Here is a 22402-nt window from a genome sequence, read left to right as displayed (position 1 = left end):
TTTTGAAGGTTGAGGGCAAAGTCAGCAATCACTGCCAGTCAATCAATCAGTCTCCTCAATGTTATTTACTGTTTATCCGTCCCTACAGGATTTCACGACTTTATTTTTTCAGTTTCTGACACATCAACATTCTAATGATCATCTATTAAACACTCCAGTACAGCATGATATTTGGCTCATACAATGGGAGGAAATGCCCAGAATGACACTTCTGTGTGCGCCCCTGTTGCTTTAAGAGTTCTCCTGGAGACAGCCATGCACTCTGCACCCAGCAGTAAATGGTTCTGCCACTCTCCACTTCACTCTTCTGGTATGTATGGACGTAAAGAAACCAAATGTCAACATTATGTTGTAAAAATTGAAATGATGTAGTATCGTGAAAAATGTGGCATTGTGTTGAATTTGCTTTGAAATCCACAATCACAGAATCGCCAAAAGCTGGAGGGACTGACTAATAATCACAGCCTCTTTCATCTGAGGAGGATGTGGAGTATTAACACCTCTGAAATGCCTTTCAAGGGCATTCAATTATACAGACTTGAATAAAATATAATAAACTAGGATTCTAAATCCTCTCGTCCTTTAAAGGGTGTGGGGACAGGAAAAGAGCGTTATGTAATTAGTCAGGGACCTCACAAGTAGGTTAGAGTGGAGTACACGTGTGCCCATACATACGTGATGTCCAAATGTAAAATATTGAAGCGTGAGAGCTTTTCATTTACCATCTCTTAACCTAAACAAGTTGTGTTCCTACTTTCAGTCAGTCTCTCCAAATAAGCACCTTTGGATTGTAAGGAGGGCGTGACTAATGAGAGAAAGAGGAGAGTAAAGCACGATGGACGAGTGGAATGGGGCCACATGGAGTGAAATATTAGTCCAGACCGAAGGGCTTAAATGAGTCAATCGATCCTCTCCAATGGAAATAAATGAGAGTGGGGAAAGAGGGAATACAACACAGCTGAGTGCGGAGAGAAATGACTCAGAAGCTAAGCTGAGAAAAACACAGATCATGAGAACCCATGGAGGAAGTCCACTACATATTTATAATGGCCGTCAATGGTGTGTCAGCATGGAGGGAGAAAATGGATCTGTTAGGCTTAAGAAAGGAACAAAATGGCCTGGACGCTACGCAAATCAAGACATTAATCAATAGTTAATAAGAAACGTACACAGAGATGAATTGAGTCATGCTGATTTTTTCCACTGTTCTGTTCTGTTCAGTTCTGTTTTCACCATGTCTTTGCCTGTTTGTCTGCAGGATATGTCACAGAGATGAATTTCAGTGAAATTCTGGGGTCATGGAAGAGCTGATTCCATCGTCAGGAAAACCTGGAACCGGATCGGGATTTTAAATGTTATTTTACGGTACAAGTCTCCAAACCACAGCAACTAACTAAACTACCATTGAGACGAAACGCCACTAGATTTCTTCAAATGGGTGAACTAGCCCTTTAAATTGACTCAAAGTCTTCATCTGTGGAAGTTAGGCCCAGTCATTTAGCTGATTTAGGAAGACTGCAATCATTACGCACAAAAACGGGAATCCACACCACCTCTGCATACACTACGCTATCATGCTGACAGTGTGAAATTGCAATTAGTGTTTGCACTCCTCAAATAATGTGACAGCTGCACACGTGCATCCACACTGCTTGTTTGCACGTACCAAAGTACCAAAGCAATAGACTCTGCCTGGTACATCCCATAAACAGGAGACTAAAGCTTTAACGTGACCTCTCAGAGCCACCAGGCCGCTGATCACCACCACCAGCTAATCCTCTGCCATTTACTCTAATATCAACAGGAAAGAGAAAGAAGATGGCAGCGGCAAAACACAGGGAACACCTGCTGTATAGTTTCGGTGGATCAGTGGCAGAAACCAGATAAGGGAGACACAGCTTTCAACTCCTCTCTCTGTCTTCCCACCTGCTACCGGTCTTTATGCTGAGCTAATGTCCCTGAGCTGTATCTACGCATTGCACACTCGGAAATGAAATAAATATAGGTCCTATACTCGTCTGGCTTTGGTGAGGGAGCAAAAGAAGAGTGGAAATTTGGCAGGGTTACTAGCCTGCTGAGAAGTCTTAGTCAGCAAATAGTTGATAAAAGAAGACTGTAACATGTAGACACACACACACACAACTGCACTTTGCTGACACTGGGAAACTGTAGTTAGCCTCTGAACTCCTTGAATTCTTCCCGATAATACGAACGCGACAGCTGCACGTGTGACCCACTGCCTCTTTATTCAGGGCTGATGATGTTGTCTGCATGCCTTCCACACACACACACACACACACGTCTTCCTTCCTTGGCTGCCTCACTGATTCCACCGTCAGCAGTGGAGTTTATTCCTAACTCCCCATCGTCATTTAAGGTAAATACTATAATACTTACGATGTGATTGGAATGTGTTGAAGCTGTTCCTGCTGCTCTCTGTTTCTTCTCCAACACAGAAATGTTTTATGCAGATGAAGAATCCAGATGCCTTTTGCTTTCTTGTGTGTGTGAAACCAGCAGAAATCGCAGCTGTGGTGTTTGTATCCTGGGACTTACAACGGATGAGTAACGGCTTCTGAACATCTCTGAAAGTTAAGAATATTTCCTGCAAATTAGAGGCTGTAACTGTGCTGCTGTATTCAAATGCCTCCTCCAAATACACAGTGAAACACAAACCAACCAACACACCCTCCCTCACTTACATGGAACTCCCACCTTGTTACATTTCTTCTCCCGGTCTTGTCCAGCACGCACGCCAGGAAAATACCAGTTAAGCAGACAAAGAGCGCCAAGGTCAGGAACATGCCAACTTATTTAAGCTCTGCATGTGGCTGTGGCTGGTCTGTGCACGGACTTTGCACAGAAATAGAGTCCACAGAGGCTCTGGTGGAAATGCCCATGGAGTGGCTTTGGAAATCTGATCATCCAGGAGAGATGACCAGCACCTTCATGGGTGTTACAGAGAACACATCAGGACATCCTCAAACCAACATATCAGGTCCCAGATATACAAAGCAGAATCTTCGAAGTACAAAAGCACTTTAAAGCCCATGGATGCAGATATTTTCATACGTTATCTCATTATAAAATAGGATTCTAGAGCTGTTTGTGGTCGCTACATTCTTAATAGCAAGCCAACGAGCCTGGCTGTGATGATGTGGTGCGTGTGGTTGAAATAGATCCACCAAGACCATAGCTATCCTGTCTGGCCTATATGAGGGTCCTCAATGCAGCTGACTAGATTGTACTAATGTTCTTATTCGTTGTTATTTTAAACTATGCGATCAGGGGTTTATAGATATACAGTATGACGTGTTCCTTTGATGGAAAGGGCAGAGCTGTTTGGAGGCAAAATGTTCTGCACTGCTTCCTCGCCTCTCAAATTTTGAGAGTCGAGGAATAACCCACCAGGCAACCAGGCTCTCCACTCACTCCCTCCTCCCCCGGCATCCTTTACCCCCTGTCGTCTCACGACGTCTCTATTTGATTATTCTCTCTCAGACACTCAGGCCGGAGTGCTGTGTGCTGTGCGGAGATCCATCTGCGTATGTGCTGCGTTTCAGGCTGTGGGTTCCCAGGCCTCTAATGCAATCTGTGCCATTAGGATACAGAGGAGCCGGTGTATGGCAACGATTAGAGAGTGTCTGATAGAGTGAGAGCAGTCCAGAGGTCTATTAAGATGAGCCCTGCATCTATACCGTACTCTTACTCATCACTTCTCCTATGACATCGATCATAAATCTCTCCAGCAACATGTGTCTCATTTGGAGAAACATGGGAATATCGGCTTCTCTCTGCTTCTGTTTTCTCTTTTTTTCCCGTCACAGTCTGGCCTTGGAGTTTAGTGCGTTTGTGTTGCTTTTGTCTTTGCGGTGGATGAGGGACTTTAGCTTGCTTGTTGAAGCTACGACACTGGGATTCTGTGTGCACTGAAAGGTTACATGTGCTATAATTCATTATACCGCCTGGGCACCCGTGAGCTTCCCTGTCTGAACTCCATCATTTCCTCCATATCTCCCACCGTCCACCTGCTACACATTCCCCTCGTCCTCTGTTTCCCACTCCACTCCACTCCACTCCACCCTCCCACCCGCCTGTTATGTCACACTGACAGGTTTGATGCAATTTATACGGTATCATTTCCTGTCGTCAAGCATTTATGTGGCTTTAACCTCAGATAGATTAGAGGGAGGGAGACAGCGAGAGAGGGAGAGAGAGAGAGAGGGAATCTTCTGTATACTACACGGTTGTCATAGCAACTGCCATCGCAGTTTATTATTCCTCTTTATTCTATTATTCTCTTTCTCGTTTCACATGGTTCCCACAGCACACTGACGTATGCTTCAGGGCAGGTCTGTGGGATAACCTTTCCATTCACTGGCTCCATTATTCCTCCTGTCTGTCACTCCGTTCCACTTTCATCGCTCCGATCCCTACATCCTTCTCTGCCGCCCTCTAACATTTGTCGATAGCATCAAGACTCCTGATAGATATACATTGTGGCGTAACACCAGTCCTATTTTCTGGGACCCTGGTACCCCCTTTCACCTAGACAGTCAATCAGTGTGTTGCACTGTGTTTGTCAGATCTCTCTCTCTCTCTCTCATTCTATCTCTCTCTCTCTCTCTCTCTTAAAATTGACATTTTAACTGCTAAGTTAAAGAGAAGCTACAGATGAATATGATTTAATTTGATGCCCTTGTTACCACTCCCCCACAGTTATGTTTGTCTTTTCATATCCTGTTTATAATCTTGATCGTCCGTGGAAAGCGCCTTGTAATTTAGTTTTCAAAAAATTCAGATGCTAAATAGAAGGGAATGTGTTCTTAAACTCGTTCTTCTTTATTTCTGAATGTTATCCTTAACCATCACATGCTTACCGTTTCCTCTCCAGTGTCTCCAGTCAAGCCTGGTAACCAGCGCTGCTCTGTGGTGGCAATGCTGGTTTGACCTTTGATCTTTCCCTGGGCTCTTATGGAGAATTAAAGCAGCAAGTCTCCATCACTGGACCATCATCAATCATCCCAGGTGGCACAAACAACACATTACTCTGCTTTTCCATTTAGTTCTCCTCCTCATCAGGTAATAAACACATAATCCTCTCTCCAGTTCAGAGAGACGTGTGATGAGACGTTTGAGAGAAGGATGATGCACTAAAATCACAACAAAACAACATCACATCATTTTGATAGGAGCTTACAAAGTCATAAAGTAGTTTATGGCTCCCGCTCGCTCCTCCTTTCATTACATCGCCCTTTCTACATTCACTGTAAAAATGCAGATTTTGACATATGGCTGATATGCTGGATAAACCCTTAGAAATCAAATTTACTTTGCTCCATCTGATTGCATCCTTGACGATTGATAACCTGTTCAAATGAAAGTGTGTAATCGGCTCCCACATAATTCCATATCTAATCCGATTAACAGTGCGCCTAACACCAAAAACCATAACATTAGACCGATTAATAGATCAAGCAGAATACACTTATTATGTAGGATTATATAGAATTAGAGTTGTAAGCGTGTACACATACATACACGCTTACAATTGTAACGAAAACCCTTAATTCTCAATTATTTGTGATTGGTGTAATCATGCGTATAAAGTGTGCGGGCGTTTTCCTGGTGCGCAGCTGGAGGCGCCGCAAAGACGCATATCGCGCTGTGCCTTGTTTCTCCTCCTCCTCCTCCTCCTCCTAATGTTGGTTTTCTCGGTGCATCATAGTTTAGTAACGATGATGAAATGAAGTCTTGTTGAAATGATTCCCCGTGTTTCCATCGTTATAGTCCCCTCAGGCGTAACAGGTGCCACCGCGACCCGAAGCAGCCACGACGGCGTTTTAATAGAACAACAAATGCCAACTACAAATGTCAAACCAGATCACACGTGTGTTCGGTGTCTACAGTAAAAAATAACCCCCACCACCACCCTCCCAAAACAAACTCGGGTAGGATAAATGAGCCGTTTGTTTGAAATCCTACCACCTGTTTCCAGCGCGTCTGTGTCCGCCGCATCCAATGGGAGGAGCGGAGGCGGAGAAAGGGGAGAGAAGTTGGAGGAGAGAGTGAGAGACGGGGAGACGCGGAGACGCGGAGCTGTGCGCGGAGTGGAAGCCGGCGGAGTTCCACGTTCAATCACAGACTTCATCTTCTCATCAGGAGGACTGTTACCGGACACCCGTGTGCAGCTTTACCGCCTTTGTCACCGCTTATCTCCGCCCGGTTCACCCGTTTAATCCAGTCATCATGGATTATCTCACGGTTGTTATTGCATGTCGATTGTCAGTGCCGTGATCGAAATGGGCGCCGTCGTTAGATCGCCGTTTGAACCTGAAACAAACTGTTAAAAAAAAGAAAGACCCAGTGAAGAAGGCAACATCAGCTGAGAGGGGAAGCGACGCGCGATTTCCCCCCCGAGCGACAAAACGAGAGAACCTGTGGAGGATCTGGATGAAGGGAAGCGACGCGAGAGCTGATGGGATGGAGGTGACAACATGAAAAAGAAAAAGTGTGGTGGTCTATTTTGATCCAGCCAGTGATTCAACTCATCATACCTGGGGGGACCGGGACTGAGAGAGGAGAAGAGGAAGGAGGTAGGTAAAGGAACAGACGAGGAGGAGGAGGAGGAAGAGGAGGAGGGAGGGGGGGTATGAGGGTGTCTGGTTATATCATACTGAAAGTAGGTTATTGTTTTGGGGGATCAATAAAGGCATGACAGAGACAAACCCAAATGCAGCCAGTCTATGGTTAACTGAGCCACACACGCACACACACACACACACACACAAAATCACAGCACCCCTGGTAACAAAATTGGCCGAGAATAGAATTATTATCCCTCAGTCTCTGTGCATGATCTCATTTGCATGGTGTAAAGCCAGGAGGATTTGCACCATCGTCCTGGCTAACAGCAACGCTACACTGATGACATTTGTATGGCATAGATTTGCTGGAAGCGGTGAGGGATGTGAGCGAAGGAGAGAACACTGGGAAATGAAGAGAGACAGGCAGAGAGAGAGAGGGAGAGAGAGAGAGAGGCTGCCTGTTCAGCTGACTTGATTGGGACTGAAGCAATAACATATTCACCAATTAGAAGCACTTTTCTTTACTCCGCTGCACCTCATCTTGTGCCGTTGGTTCTCGTCCCTCATTTGTTTTAAGTTCCCATGATCCATCACAGTGCTCCTCCCTTCATCCTCCTGTCTTCATTAGCCCTGTGATAAATGCTCTGTATTCCTCTGTTTCTGCTCTGTTTTCCTCCTCTGGCTTACTTCACACGGTTCCTCTCTGTGTGTTTGTGTCCGTCCGCAGACAGGTGAGTGGCCGCAGCCGTGACCATGGAGCCTCCCCCCTCTCTGAGCTTGGCTCTGCTAGGAGGCAGCGAGGACGAGGACCAGCGCTTCCTTCTCCCTTTAGGCAGTATATCGCTTCCCTCCACTGCTAGCAACCAGCAAGGATCAAACCACTCCAACCACATGGGAGGATCCAGCCTGGACCGTCTGAATGGCAGCACCCCATCCCCTTCCTCCGCCACGCCCAACTTGCCCCAGGCGTCTCTCCCAAAGCTGCCCCTGATGTCCTCTGGAGCCCAGCCTCTGCCTCCTCCCATCCCCAACGCCCTGCACCCCACCAGCACCCCGCTCTCCTCCTGCCTGGGCTCACAGCACAGCCTGAGCGGGGACTCCCCAGTCTACAACGCCCTCTTTTACTCCTCCCACTCACCCTCTATGGAGCGGGATAGGGACCGGGACAGGGACAGGGATCGAGAGAGAGGCTGCAAACACAGACAGGCCAGCCCCCTGGTTCACCGCCGGGACAGTAACCCTTTCACAGAGATCGCCATGAGCTCCTGTAAGTACACAGGCGGGGTCATGAAGCCCCTGAGTCGCCTCAGCGCCTCACGAAGAAACCTCATCGAGTCGGACAGCAGCAGTGAAACCAAAGAGGGCGGTGTTACAGCTGTTGCAGGTGCAGCGGCCGCGGGGGGCCGTGACCGGGAGCGAGACGCCCCCTCGACCTCCTCATTGGCACAGATGTCCACCAATCAACCCATGATTCAGAGCCCTCCAGAGATTGTGATTTCATCCAAAGAAGACTCACCATACCCCAGAGCAGGGTATGACATCACTGACTCCACGTCCAACCAGATGTCCATCTACCACCAGAACCACTCGCTGGTGGAGAGCCGGCGGGCCCTGAGTAGGTCAGGGGGCGTCAGCGGCGGGAGTAGCAGCAGCAGGCAGGGGGTAGTGGGGGCGGCGGGCACCGGGGCCAGGGGCAGCACCTCCAAAGCCCACAAACGGAAGAACCAGAACATTGGCTACAAACTGGGCCACCGCAGGGCGCTATTCGAGAAGAGGAAGCGGCTGAGCGACTACGCCCTCATCTTCGGGATGTTTGGCATTGTCGTCATGGTGATTGAGACGGAGCTGTCCTGGGGAGTGTACACCAAGGTACTTAGATTACATTCAAGTGTTCAAAACGCTCCACAACTGTCACGCCGGGCTGTTATTCATGGTGCATGTGGCCGGTGCTGAGCAGGGACCGGCTGGTCGCCCATTGGGCCGTTCAGTGGCCAGATTGTGACCACTGGGCCTCCAACAGTTACTAATCCAATTCCTTATTGATGCACGTCGCTCGCTCTGACCAGCACCCTGCCAAAAAGTGCTGTACCATAATGGACAGGCCTGACAGTTGCTGCTCTGGGGTGATGTAATGCAACTGTGCAGGACATGGTGTGTGTGTGTGTGTGTGTGTGTGTGTGTGTGTGTGTGTGTGTGTGTGTGTGTGTGTGTGTGTGTGTGTGTTGGGGATGGGGGTCGGATATTATTAGCAGGAGGCCAGGATCTCATTTGTCTGTGTAATGGGGAGTGTAATAAGCTAAATCGGCCCCTGGTTGCTATTGTCTGTCTGTTTATTTTGTTATGCGTGTGTGTGTGTGTGTGTGCGTGTGCGTGTGCGTGTGCGTGTGCGTGTACGCCACATGGGCCCACATCGCAGCGTGTTCTCACCTTCCCAGTTGCAGTTTGGCTTCCACCTTTCGTTCCTGTTTTCAGTTTGGCAGCGTTGACTTTTTTGCAGAGGGTTTGTTGTCTTTGGCTAATGAAGTGAACGCATCACGTCCACTCAGCCGGCTCGTCACGGACGGACCACTGAGCGCGTGTGATAAACGATGTGGGACAGTGGGGGGGCAGAGGTGCACAGGTCGCCTGCTCGCCCCTTCCAGGGACGGGTGTGTCCATCTCTCTCTGTCTCTCCCTCTCTCTTTCTCTATCTCTGTCTCTCCCTCTTTCTCTCTCTCTCTCTCTCTATCTCTGTCTCTCCCTCGCTCTCCCTGTGCTCTGTCTCTGTCTCTGCTGCTTTCATCTCTACACAAATGTTCTCATTCAGTTTTCCTCCCTGTGACTTTCCTTCTTTTATCCTCTCTGCCTCCCTCTTCCTCTTATTACAGTTTCGATTCAGGCACCATGTCTTTTTTATTCATGAAAAATTACGGTCCTCTCAATCCTTCCTCGCTACTTTTCAACCTTTCTATCAGCCTGTTCCGTCTCTGTGAAGGAGCACGTCGACTCTTCCATGCCCTCTCTTTGTCTGCCTTTTTGTCTCCTCTATTTCAACTTCATGCTGACCTTTCTATCCTATTTATCGTTCATTCTTTCTCTTTCTTTCTTTCATTTTCCCCTCTCTCTCTCCCTCTCTCTCTCTCTCTCTCTCCCTCTCTCTCTCTCTACCTCTGCTCCGCTGCTCTTCCAGTGGGCGTTGAACCGGGGGAGTGCGATCGGAAGAAGAAGCGGCTGGGCGAGAAATGAAAGGCTGTGGAAGGAGAGGAGAAAAAAAAGGAGAGGCGATAATGAAAAGCCTGATTTAGGTTCTTGAGCTAAAGCCACTGGAGTAACTGTGCGTCTGAATCAGGCTGTCCTCTGTCAGTAAAAGAGGTCATGGAGCTCTGACCTCACTGTCTTATCCCCACACGTTTAGGATTACAAGTTAAATCTCCTCCGCTTTATTGTTGGTTCTACATTTTCTCTAATGACTTTGAAGCCATTGAGATAATTGTACTTCAGCGAAAAACCTCCGCAAAATTCATTTTAAACGACCGAGTGCTTAATTACATTGCGTGTCGACTGCGAATTTGGTTTGATTCCAGCAGATAGTAGCGATCCATCAGGCGGCTGGAGGCCTCGCTTAGATAACTGAGGTGGAATGAAGCCGCTGGTTGTGTGAGAAATGGATGGAGATCATGAGGATGAGAGACAGAATGAGCAGGGAGATGGATGGGCGGAGTGGAGAGCTTCATGCTGCGCTGTAAGCCAGTCTGAGGGGAAGCCTTCATCGATTCCTTCTATTGATTATTGATAATCACTCACACACACACATGCGCCTTCCACACCACATCGCGTTAACGTCCACTCTGGACATGGATGCTGCCTTTCATAATTACTATACTTTGTGCTGCGCGTTAACAGCTGTCTGTGAGAGGGTGTGTGTGACAGCTGCTAATATAATACCTGCTGATCGGTTTCATTATTATACATTGTGTGTGCATGGGAAGCTTTAGAATAAGGTGATATTCCATCTATTAGGTGTGTGTGTGTGTGCGCGCGCGCGTGTGTGTGTGTGCACGCGCGTGTGTGTGTGTGCATGACAATCAAATGCTCTTGCACTTTTTCAGCAGGTCCAGCTGCTCTATCATGCTCCCAAAAATAGAGGTGAAGAATAAGATTGGATTGTAGATAGCGTGTGTGTGTGTGTGTGTGTGTGTGTGTGTGTGTGTGTGTACATGCCTGTATAATGAGCAAGCATGCTGTATATACATATGTAGAAATGGCTTTCACACAGTGTCAACATGTGTGCTGTAGCTTTAACACACAACAGGAGGCTTCAGGGTCAATCAACTTTACATCAAAGTCCATGTTGGAGGTCAGATGGTGTGAAATCAATAACAACCAAATAGCTGTTAAAGTGAATGAAATGACCATTTTGATAATATGGCGGTAAATATGTGTAAATGTCAAATCAAACATTTGAGCCTGGAGAGATAATGCAGAGAGAATGTTGGATTATCCCTCCTGAATGTGAAGTGAGTGAGCTTTCCTCCAGCCTGAGCTGTGATCACGTATGATCCACGCCAGAGGGGCTCTGAGCTGAACGGAGGCTTTTAAACTGCCGGCCTAGCTTCCAGTGTCCTGAGACCTGCGCTCTGTCTCAAGTATCATGTAGTATTTTTACTTTCATGTGTTCACCATCCCCTCCATCAAGTCATGGCCATTGTGCGTTCCAGGACCTTGACATTACAAACTTTAACAACAGGAAGAACAGTTCCCCCCCAAAAACACTTTTATGAGCTTCTATTAATGAGTTTATGACCAATAGGTTAAGGACGGTCCTGGTGTGACGTGTGTCTCTATCTGAGAATAACTGAGGCTGTTGAACACCTGGGACCTTAGCATGTGTCCTGACACTGTCAGATCAATAGATCATTTCACTGAGGGCCGTGCGGCTCCTCGGGGCCTCGGCTCCACGCTGCGTTTTAGGCCTTTGATGGAACACAGCTATTCTGAGGGAACACACAGCTGTTGTCATCTTCACCTGTCACACTGTCAATTGACACACTTGATGCCTCGTGCAGAAGGGTGTGTGTTTGTATACAGTATGTGTGTGTGTGTGTGTGTGTGTGTCAGAGGGATGGGGTATGGTGTGTGAGCATGTATCCACTCGGTGTGTGTTTCTCAGCAGAAGCATCACAGATTTAGCGGTGGTGATTGCAGACTGGCTCCCTCTGCTTTCTTTGCTCTGTTTATGTTCCCTCCCTGGTGAATCTTAAATACGTCTCTGCTTCCCCAAGGGGGTCATTGCCTTCTCAGCAGGGTTACAGCATCTCCCTCCCCCGCCCCAGCTCCTCCCCCCCAGCCCCCTCCACCTTCCTATCTGTGACATTTCTAGCAGACATTTACGGGGAGACCTTTCTAGACCTTTCTGTGCCGGCCCACTTACAGTGGCCGCTTGCATTTTGCAATTCAGACAGCACAGGAGGATCATCAGGGAATTGAACTCACCAACTGCCACCATATTCTCTAAAGGGGCCATCGGCCATCTCAGCACTTCAGCACTACTCCTCTCCAGTGCCCCCACCCCCCACCTCCTCCTCCTCCTCCTTCTTTCCTTTCCTCCACTCTACGAACCCTTCATCTCCCAGATCACAGGTATCTGAGGGAGTCTAGGTCCCATAGGTGCTGCTCCTAACAGGTACAAATATGTACATTTCATTCAGAGGGGTGTGTGTGAGTGTGTGTGTTGGAGGTGGGGTGGTAAGAAAACTTGGCATAAACCCCCGATAGCATAAACAATAATGTCAATAATGAGTGTATGCTGACTCCTTTCTGCATACACATACCTATTGTATATATTTATGTCTTTATGTTGTCTTCTCTGTCATACTGGGACCCATAGATATACCTGCTGTGTGTGTGTGTGTGTGTGTGTGTGTGTGTGTGTGTGTGTGTGTGTGTGTGTGTGTGTGTGTGTGTGTGTGTGTGTGTGAGTGATAGAAGACTTGCCACTGGCAACGTACACAATGACGTCACAGAGTGTATGTTGCCTCCTCTGTGTATGTGTTTGCATTTAGTATCTGTGTTGCGTGTCTGTATGCGGCTCTGTCATATTATGACCCATGGATGCACCTGCTAGTGTGCACATGCGTGTGTGTGTGTGTGTGTGTTTGTGTAAGCATCTCCCTTTGTCGGTTTAATTGAGTGTGTAGGGCCATAATGGCGTGTCAGTGTGCCTCCCTGTGTGTGTGTGTGTGTGTGTGTGTGTGTGTGTGTATCCTGTTAAGGTGACATCGTTCCTCTGTCTAGTGCTTGTTTCCCTGGAGACTGATTGCAAGAAAACACTGTGCTGACAGGGAGAGACCTCCAGAGCTAACTCATTACAACACACACCACCTTACAGCCCACCACCACGACCCCCCCTGCCCCCCCCCCCCCCTCACTCACTCACTCACTCACTCACTCACTCACACACACACACACACACACACACACACACACACACACACACACACATACACACATACACACATACACACATATACATATTCATGTTCGACACATGCAGTCAGCGACTTATCACTGAGTATGTGTGAGTAGATGTGTTTATCTGGCAGTAAGGTAAAATGGGGACATTTGGGAAAACTGTGTGTGTGTGTGTGTGTGTGTGCGTGAGTGAGAGAGGGACAGAGAGAGAGAGAGAGAGATGATTGAACAACAGAAGCTCAAACAGGCTAATTTTCTCTGCATGATGTCCACCGAGTCGCTGATCAATATTCACCAGTCACACAGTCTTACAAAGAAACACACACACACACACACACCTACTACACACACATGCAAATAAAGAGTATATAAAGAAGTAGAAATAAATAGGGCAAACATACAGACATGCACACCTTCCTCAGAGGAGACCTTCACTTAAAACACACTGGCAGACTTGCTGAAGTGGAAACGGGCAGAAACAAAATACTCTTGACAATGTGACGGGCAGAAGTGAACAAAACTAAACAGCCAAACAGCGAGCAGGAGTAAACACAGCTAGGGGGGAGGAGGGGGAGGGGGGCGAGAGAGAGAGAGAGAGAGCGGGCGAGAGATGGCAAAACTGCAAGTAAACCCAGTTAATGCAAATGAAACAGCACCTTACGTCTATTACAGACGTGCTGCTCAAATCCAAGCCTGCGTTCTCCCTTTTACCGCGACAATGCCGACTTCCTTGGCACTTGGTTTCGCTTCGCTGAGTACAAATGAGATGTTTGCAGAGGAGAGAAACACACACACACACACACACACACACACACACACACACACACACACACACACACACACACTCACTGAGACGGGAAGTGAGCAAATAAAGACCAAAACGACAGCTCGAGCTTCGGGGCGAGCTCATGGAGGGAATCAGCTCACAGCCAAACCTAGATGGTATTTTCCCAATGTTGTGCAGTGGCTCATAACCACACTGATACGAGCAACAAATGAACAACACTCACTTAATGCCCTTTCATGAGTGTGTGTGTCCGTGTGCGTGCGCGTGTCAGTTATATAAATGATAGGAAGGGCATCCAGACTCACATTCAATCCTCTCAGATTTTGATAATAATAGGAATATAAAATACTCAACTGAAGGGGGAAGAGGGGGGGGGGGGTTGTTGAGGATTAACAAACTGGGCTATAAGTGTGTGTCGCTACTTAGTATGTGTGTTCGGCGCGAGGTTGAATTAATAACATTAAGGCCGTGAAGCGTCTACATATAGACCCCGAATAGACCCGATAATACATGAGCCTTCAATTTTCCGAGAGACTGACTCACAGTATGTGTTCATGAATCTAAAATGCAATGTAGCTGCGGCTGGAGAAGCAAATAACAAACAGAGTGGCTGAGCGATACGAGGCCAGAGCCCGACTCGAAGTGTATCAGGCTGATGAGTCGGTCGCAGCATTGGTGGTAAGCAGGTGAACCATCTGTGTGTGTGTGTGTGTGTGTGGGTGGGTGACGTCAACTCCTGGGCTCAGCGTGTGACCTCGCTCATGGAGGAAATGAATCGCTTTTTGTGTTGTATTTCTCTCTTGTTTTATCGTACATTAAGATGTGACTGATGGAGCTGTTGCGTTGTGCAAATTGAAAAACAAGATCCCCGAGCTGATGCAGACAGATGAAGCAATTTACCGCAGCCGAAAGAGTCAAAGAAGCCGTTTGCTTCAATCTGATTTCATATTGTGAATACGTACGCACAGTTATAGTTAGTATGTATTTGTTTATTCCTATTGACAGCTGGAAAAGCTTTTAAAATAATATATTGACACTAAAATTATAATATGGTAAACTGTACCTGCAAAATGCAATTTCACCACAACTCCATATCAGGTTGAATTGACTGCATCTGTCTGCTTGTATAGAGAAGAATAGATGAGTATTGTGTAGTTTTACAGCATGTCCTTTATTATAATAACTGAATATGTATCTTTTATAGAGCATTTGTACCTGTTGATGTCTCCTACTTCAAAAAGTCCATGTAGACTTTTTGTACTGAGCACTAATCAGAACTTTGCTATAATGACTCAGCGGCACTGATGAGACTGAACGCTTTGCATTTTGAAAGGCTTCCTGCTTGATACCCAAGGTTTGTTTCCTATGATTTCAGCTTCATGGCCTCCATCTTTGCACCATAACTGGCGCATCCATCCATCCATCCATCCATCCATCCATCCATCCATCCATCCATGCTAAGCAGTCTCACTGATAGAAAGGAAACTTTATCCCAGAATGGAATAGGAAAGGGACAGTGAAGAAAACATTAGGTTATTTATTTATTTACATACAAATTGTGGATATGTATGCATCATGTGTGTACATATGTAATATGTATGTACACGGACACACACACACACATGTGTGCACTTTATACGTAAAGGGTCACAGCTGTAGTCAGTGACAGTCAAGGAGATTGATGTGTTGTGTCTTCAAACCCTTTCACACCTCCAAATTATTCATACTTGTGTATGCATCATCTATGCAGACACACACACACACACACACACACACATATACACACACAGACACACACACACACAGACAGACAGAGAGAGAGAGAGAAAGAGAGAGAGAGAGAGAGCAGCGACTACACCTGCATTTCAGTATGGATTTCTTTCTTTTCTCCTTTTCATCCTCCGCCCGCGTATGTGTGTGTGTGTGTTTGTGTGTGTGTGTGACTATGAATGTGCGTCTGTCTTTACAAACGTATGAACGTGTGCGTGCATGTGCGTGATGGGGTTAAAGAAGCCACTGAAGTGCTATGAGTTGTATCGACAGGAAGTTCCCTGGTGCATTGATTATGAGCCGTATGAAAGGAGACAAGCAGAGGATGTAAAGCTGGACTGCAGAGTGATATTGATGGGTGGAATACTACAACTCTACTTTTACAGCTGAAACTCTAGGTGTTAATGTTTGTTCTCATGCTGCTTTTTGTCCTCATATCAGGGAGTTGTTCCAAAATCAGACCAGGCCTCTCACACACTCTCTCACTCTCTCTCTTTCTCTCTTTCTGCAGAGCTCCATGTATTCTCTGGCCCTGAAGTGTCTAATCAGCCTGTCCACTGTCATTCTGCTGGGCCTCATCATAGCCTACCATGCACGGGAAGTACAGGTAAAACACACACACACGCACACACAAGCAGGGGTCACACAGAGCCTCATACACAAATATACAAGTGCCGTAGTAAATGATGGTTTTGTTGTGGATTTCTTCATTACAATCTTAATGTCAACACGCGTATGAAGTGTGTGTGTCGTCTGGCTCCTGATGGACACCAGGGCCACAGCTGGTTAATGACATCGCTGAGTGTCTAAGCGGAATTGACAAAATAGTTCTCCTCCCTTTGCATCAAATTGGTAAACACCAGACATTGAACACAAAGCAAGTGTGTCATTCAGTATCTCACACACATACTGTACACACACACTTACTCACACGCAGCTCGAAACCTCTTGTACAGCTGAAACAATCAATCAACTCTGGTTGCTCCGTGATATCTGTTTTGGTGTTTGTCATTACTCTAATATAATGGTACTGCGGTCATTTAGCCGGGTTTTCATCTGAAGCCATTTGGAATCGATGCACATTGACTATTTATGGGAGCCTTGCGGGAATCGGCCCCGGCGTGCGCCCCCACACCAGCTATTACTCCCACCAGCTAAACCAGAGGAACCACACTCATCCATCTCACCACATATTAGTTTAATGTTGTGACTTTTTTTCATTACATCATAGCTAAGATGTTGCTGGAAATGCCCATTAAAGTTCCAGTGGGACTGCGGCGGGGATTCTGATGCGTGCTGCTGTACGGATCAGACTCTCCATCTTTGGATCAATAACTAGGCGGCCATTGCTTATTCGCTGTCGGACACAGCCGCTGATAGATTGGTAATCACACTGTAATAGGCGGCTGCTGTGTATTAAGATTCACAACAAAAGGGTGTGTGTGTGTGCGTGTGTGTGCGCGTGGTGAAGAACTCATTGATAAAAGGAGCGATGGTTCTCCTCACAAGTTCGATGTCACATTCACATATGGAGTCAGTCATCCACCCACACACACCGTGGCTGCTGCACGTGATGGGCACACTAACAGAGAGGGAGAGAGAGAGAGAGAGAGAGAGAGAGAGAAAGAGAGAGAGAGAGAGAGAGAGAGAGAGGGATTAATATCTTTTCTCTTTGAAAAATAATTCCTTTTGATTAAATGAAGTTTGGAGTTTGGGCCTGTTGTGTAGGTTTGGTTGGGAGTTGTGGGCGGGTGGGGGAGACGGGGGAGACGGGGGAGGTGACGGCGATGTCAGGATTCTACCCCAAAATCACTTCCTCTAATCATTTCCCCTGGTGAGGATTGTGATATTCTGTCTGCATTTTAAGCCTGTGGCAGATCAGCTGACATATTTTGGGTCGATCCTCATCCATCCATATAGGCCACGCCCATTTACGCCCAACTGCCTTTTCCACCATTGTGAACATTTCCCCAAAGCATTTTTTCTTTTCAATCTCCTCCTACAGTTTTGGGTCAATGGTATGTTTGTTTTTTCATATTTCCTCCACGTTTTGCTCTTATCAGCTGTCCATATTGGAGTGGGCGTGGCTTATTCTTAACAAAGTGAATGAATCAGGCTGTAACTAACCTGTTACTTGGTGGACATAATCAGTTGACCTGATGGTGGCGCTATAACAACAGTTTTTCAGTGACTTTGGAGCGGGACATGGTGTGATCACGGTCGAGTCATTTCTGAGCAATGGAGTGATAATTGGAGGAGTGACATCCCATAATGGTGTCTCTAATGGAGGACGTGTCCGGGACATGTGAGGGCAGCTTGTGTGTGGAGTTATGCTGTTGTTTACATTTGGATCACAGATTGCCACTTTAAGAAGGAGTGCATACACATGAGCTTTGTGTGTGCACCTGTGCCTTGTAGACACTCACTCACTCACACACACACACACACACTCACGCACAAACACACACACATTTCATTTATGTCATTACAGGCATGTTTGGTGTTTGGAGCCCATTTGCTTTCATACAGGAGCGGCATAGAAAATACCTTTATTTTATTATTAGATTCTGTTTGTTGAATCTCTCTCCACACACACACACACACACACGCACACACGTTCACATGTATGCATATACACCATGAGACTTGATGTCGTGAAAAATGAAAGCCATTGTTCCATAAAGATCACACTCAGATTATGACAAACTCATCTGAAGCATTTTGCCCAGCGTGTAACAGGATATTGCATGCACGTGTACTCACACACTCACATCTACACACACACACACACTCCCACACACACACACCCACACACAAATACACACAAATACACACACGCACGCACACGCACGCACAAAGGTAGGAGAGGCAAAGTCGCTGGAGATCATGATGATGTTATCGTTGGTAGCTGGCATTTACACCACCTCTCTCTCTCTCTCTCTCTCTCTCTCTCTCTCTCTCTCTCTTTCTCTTTCTCTCTCTGATCATGTCTTTTATCTCTTTTTGTTCACCCCATCAGTGCGCTCCTCTCTTTCCTCCTCTCCCGTCATTATGAGATTACATCCGTCTCTCCTCTCCTCCACCGGCCCTCAATTCAATTTTGTCGTGAGTTTCACATCCTTTCTTCCTGATTCCACTCCTCCCTTGTTACTCTGCATGTCGACTTCTCACCTCCTCACTCCTCTCCTGCTCTACTTTTACACTCCTCTGCTTTCCTCTCCCGTCTGTCGTCTCCGTCTGATGTTCTTTTCTAACCTCTCATCTTGTCCTGTTTTTTTTCCCCCTCACTCTCCCCCTGTGCCTCCTTTTCATGTTTCTCCTCCTCCTCATCCTCCTCCTTCTCTCTCCCCATCATCATTGTCTCCTTTAATCTGCCCGGACCAATACTTCTCAGCGTGATACAAGGAGAAACAATCAATGGAGGAGTACAGTGATGAGTGATCAGTCATCATTCCTCCCTCACTCACTGGCACCAAAAGGCAAATGGAAAGAGATGATTTATGTTTTCGGTGTAAAACAAATGCTGACATGTTGGAAACTGGCATGGAACATGAAGGCAGCGTGTCACTGTGCAGTGCTGTGCGTGTTTCTACGCTGTGTTTTTGTTATATGATGCATTGCAAAGTGAGCGTTAGTCGTGTTTCCGCCGGCGTTCTCCTGCTCGGTCTGACACTCATCTGATGAATCCTCTTGTTTCCAATTTGTCCAAAATGCAGCGAGGATTCCAACCGGAGCAAAAAGAAAAAAATTAAAGTAGATGGTTTTGTGTTTTTATTAAAGATATGACTCATTTCTTTGAAGCATGAACCGTTTCCCCAAAGTAAAGGAACATTTGTCTACATTGTGTTCCAGCAGGAAGTCACAGAAAACCCTCATTAAGTGGAATTGATTCTAGATTGGATCTCCTACTGTAATTTGCTGTTATACAATTAATTACGGCCTTGTTGGAATCTAATTTAACTGTATGGAAATTATGAAACAAAGTATTAAACATTCATTCCTCGACAATCTAAGACCCATTAGTTACACCAGATACTGCGAGTGTGACAAGTATGAAAGTTTGACAGACACTTAAATGATTCCGAGTTGGTTTTTTCCACCTTAAATCTGCTTTTCTTCGCTTCAGTAACGTTAAAATCTGTGGCAAATGTGCCATTGTCAAATGTTTGTGCAGGTGGTTCCCCGTGTTTGCAGCTCTGCGGTGCAATTTGCATAAAAGCACAGGATTTGCTTGTGTGTAGCCAACAGAGCCTTTTGGCTTCACCTCAGTGAGAAACTAAAACATTTTATCTGACAGCAGTCTGTGAATAAATAATTTGAAGGTTTATAAATAGAATAAACCTTCAGAGGTCTGACAGGGTGCAGCGTGCAGTCACATTAACCATCTGAAATAATATTCACCTCATTAGTCCTCTGAATGTGCCCTAATAAGATAATAACTACATGAAGTAAACCCTTATTTGTCCTTAGGAAATATATATATGATTAAATAATATTGTGTATAAATGCACACTTGTTACTTTCGATGTCGCCTATTCGCCGCCATTTCCAATGTTATCAATGAAAATCAGCAGAAACCAGTAAAGTGCAGCAACAGACATTTGTTATTGCTTTAATTTCCAAACATTTGAACCATTGTTTGAGTTATTTCTTGCCACATTCTGACTAAATGTCTTCACGTCAACATATTAAGGTATCAAATTAACTCTGCAGCGGGCTTCTGATCTCTCTAAGTCATTTTTAATAACCGCATGATAGAAACGCCAGCAACAATAACGGTTTGGATGACAGGATTGGATTAACCTGAGCTACAAGGGTGTTACCATGGCAACTTTATTCCTGCTGACTGTATTTTACCTTACCTTGGGAATCTGTTTGAGCCGTTTGTGGCTTTGATGTCTGTGTTTCTTTCATTGTGCAGTTGCATGCGGTCGTCCACTGGCCCCGGTCATTAAATGTGACAGACTGAGAATAAGAAGCTGTGTGTGTGTGTGTGTGTGTGTGTGTGTGTGTGTGTGTGTGTGTGTGTGTGTGTGTGTGTGTGTGTGAAGCTGTGTGTGTGTGTGTGTGTGTGTGTGTGTGTGTGAAGCTGTGTGTGTGTGTGTGTGTGTGCGTGTGTGTGCGTGTGTGTGCGTGTGTGTGTGTGTGTGTGTGTGTCCAGCCACCAGGCCGTCGTGCCCGGGGTGCTCAGGCTGCCCTCATCTGTACCGTCTCATTACGTATTTAATCCTCTTTATTGTTGTCGTTGACCTCGCTTTTATGTTATTGTGCTTCTGTTTCTTAAATTGCTTTTTAGTCTCGACGCAGAGTTGGACCCTGTCTTTCTCCGCCGCCCTCCATGTCACAGATAAAGATCATTACCGTGGAGATGTTTGTTACAAATTCAGCCGGGATCTCTGCCTGGAGCTGGGGAGACACTTGATTAACTTATTAATCTTTGCTTTCACACACACACCATTAGTCTGAGCTAACTTTGCACCCACTTGTCTTAGATTGGTCAGAAATGATGGCCGCTAAAGATGCAAACGTCACGATGAAGATCAGCTCTAAAGATGCCAATTGTTCTTGCATGAATCACAGAATCAAAATGGTTTGTGAGGATAATCAGAGAAGAATGCATGAACCTACAATGCTTTTGTGTTATGTGTGCCCCATCCATGGTCTGAGGTGTTGTGCGTGTGTGTGTGTGTGTGTGTGTGTGTGTGTGTGTGTGTGTGTGTGTGTGTGTGTGTGTGTGTGTGTGTGAGAGAGTGATTATATCTGAAGCTTTGGTTGTTCCATGACTCAGTAATATGCCAGCTCACCAGCAGCACTCTTTTCTCTCTCTACACACAGACACACACACACACTCACACACACACACACAGAAACTTTTACAGAGAAACAAGAAATAGGCTGAAAGGATTCGTTTTAACTCATGAAGTTGCGGTGGAAGAAAACAGACTTGGAAGACAAAATTTAATTGTTGTTGCCGTGAATCAAATAGAAAGTTGGAGTGATTGAGAATGGGACACTTCTGCAGTCCATTAATGCATCAGCAAGTGCTTCCTCTTTGGACAATTCAGTTACTTTTGGAGAGTGATGCAGCCTATTGATAACTCAGCAGCGGGCAGATTGGTATTCGGAAAAAACAAAGTGAACAATAGTTGTCTTCCAGTAATGATCGCTTCAAAGCCGCAGCCCAGATGTGTAACGTTCGGACGTTCATTCAGTGCTGTCATGCTCTGCCGTCTCTGCAGAATGAACTCGGATTCTGTCCTGGGAGCTGGGATGGATGGAGCGCGGCGAGTGGAGAGCACACACACACACACACACACACACACACACACACACACACACACACACACTCAGTCCTTCATCCCCCACAGACATGAAAGGAGCAGTTCACCCACTTAGACCTGGGAAATGTTGCGTGTCAGATGTCATTTGAGTCTGGTTCCCTCCGTCGGCATGTGGGCCGTTTGTCTTCCTGCATTTGCATTGAATGAAGGAGATTCCTTCTCTCCACGCAGGCCACCTTCAGAATCCCTTTTTTCTCACCCTCTATCTCACTCTTTCTCTCTTTCTCTCTGTGCAGCCCTTTTTAGATGCCGTAGTGGCAAACTCGTCGCTCTCTCAAACCGTGAATTTTCCTCTGACATTCCCCTCCTTTCCTTCCACTTTCTCTTTCACAGTCACACCGGTGTTTCCCCCCCAGAGCTGCAAATTGCAAGGAAAGTGTGTGATCCTGGCTCTATATTCCTGTGTATCCGTGTATGTGAGTCTCCCCAGTAATTTCCGAGGGATTTCCATGCTGTAGGACCCAGAC

At 46.3% G+C, this 22402-nt stretch overlaps 2 protein-coding genes across 4 annotated transcripts in view; both read left to right on the top strand.

Moving 5' to 3' along the window:
• The window catches only part of adar (adenosine deaminase RNA specific), a 52363-nt gene that overhangs the window by 14719 nt on the left and 15242 nt on the right, over positions 1-22402 (top strand). The gene's annotated exons all lie outside the window — the stretch shown is intronic.
• Positions 7341-22402, top strand: part of kcnn3 (potassium intermediate/small conductance calcium-activated channel, subfamily N, member 3) — a 34464-nt gene continuing 19402 nt past the window's right edge. Inside the window, exons 1-3 of one of the 2 annotated variants that reach the window (XM_076154702.1) lie at positions 7341-7964; positions 8004-8456; positions 16106-16201. In XM_076154702.1, coding sequence (XP_076010817.1) covers positions 7341-7964; positions 8004-8456; positions 16106-16201 — 1173 coding nt within the window. Of the gene's footprint in view, positions 8457-16105; positions 16202-22402 lie in introns of both variants that reach the window. The other variant, XM_076154701.1, reaches the window with a different exon arrangement.

The sequence above is a fragment of the Genypterus blacodes genome, unplaced genomic scaffold, assembly GCF_046128005.1.
Source record: "Genypterus blacodes isolate CSIRO-AG114 ecotype Tasmania unplaced genomic scaffold, CSIRO-AGI_Gbla_v1 ptg000063l_1, whole genome shotgun sequence".
Lineage (NCBI taxonomy): Eukaryota > Metazoa > Chordata > Actinopteri > Ophidiiformes > Ophidiidae > Genypterus > Genypterus blacodes.
The sequence above is the reverse complement of the archived record's forward strand: the minus strand, read 5'-3'. Positions and strand labels throughout refer to the sequence as shown.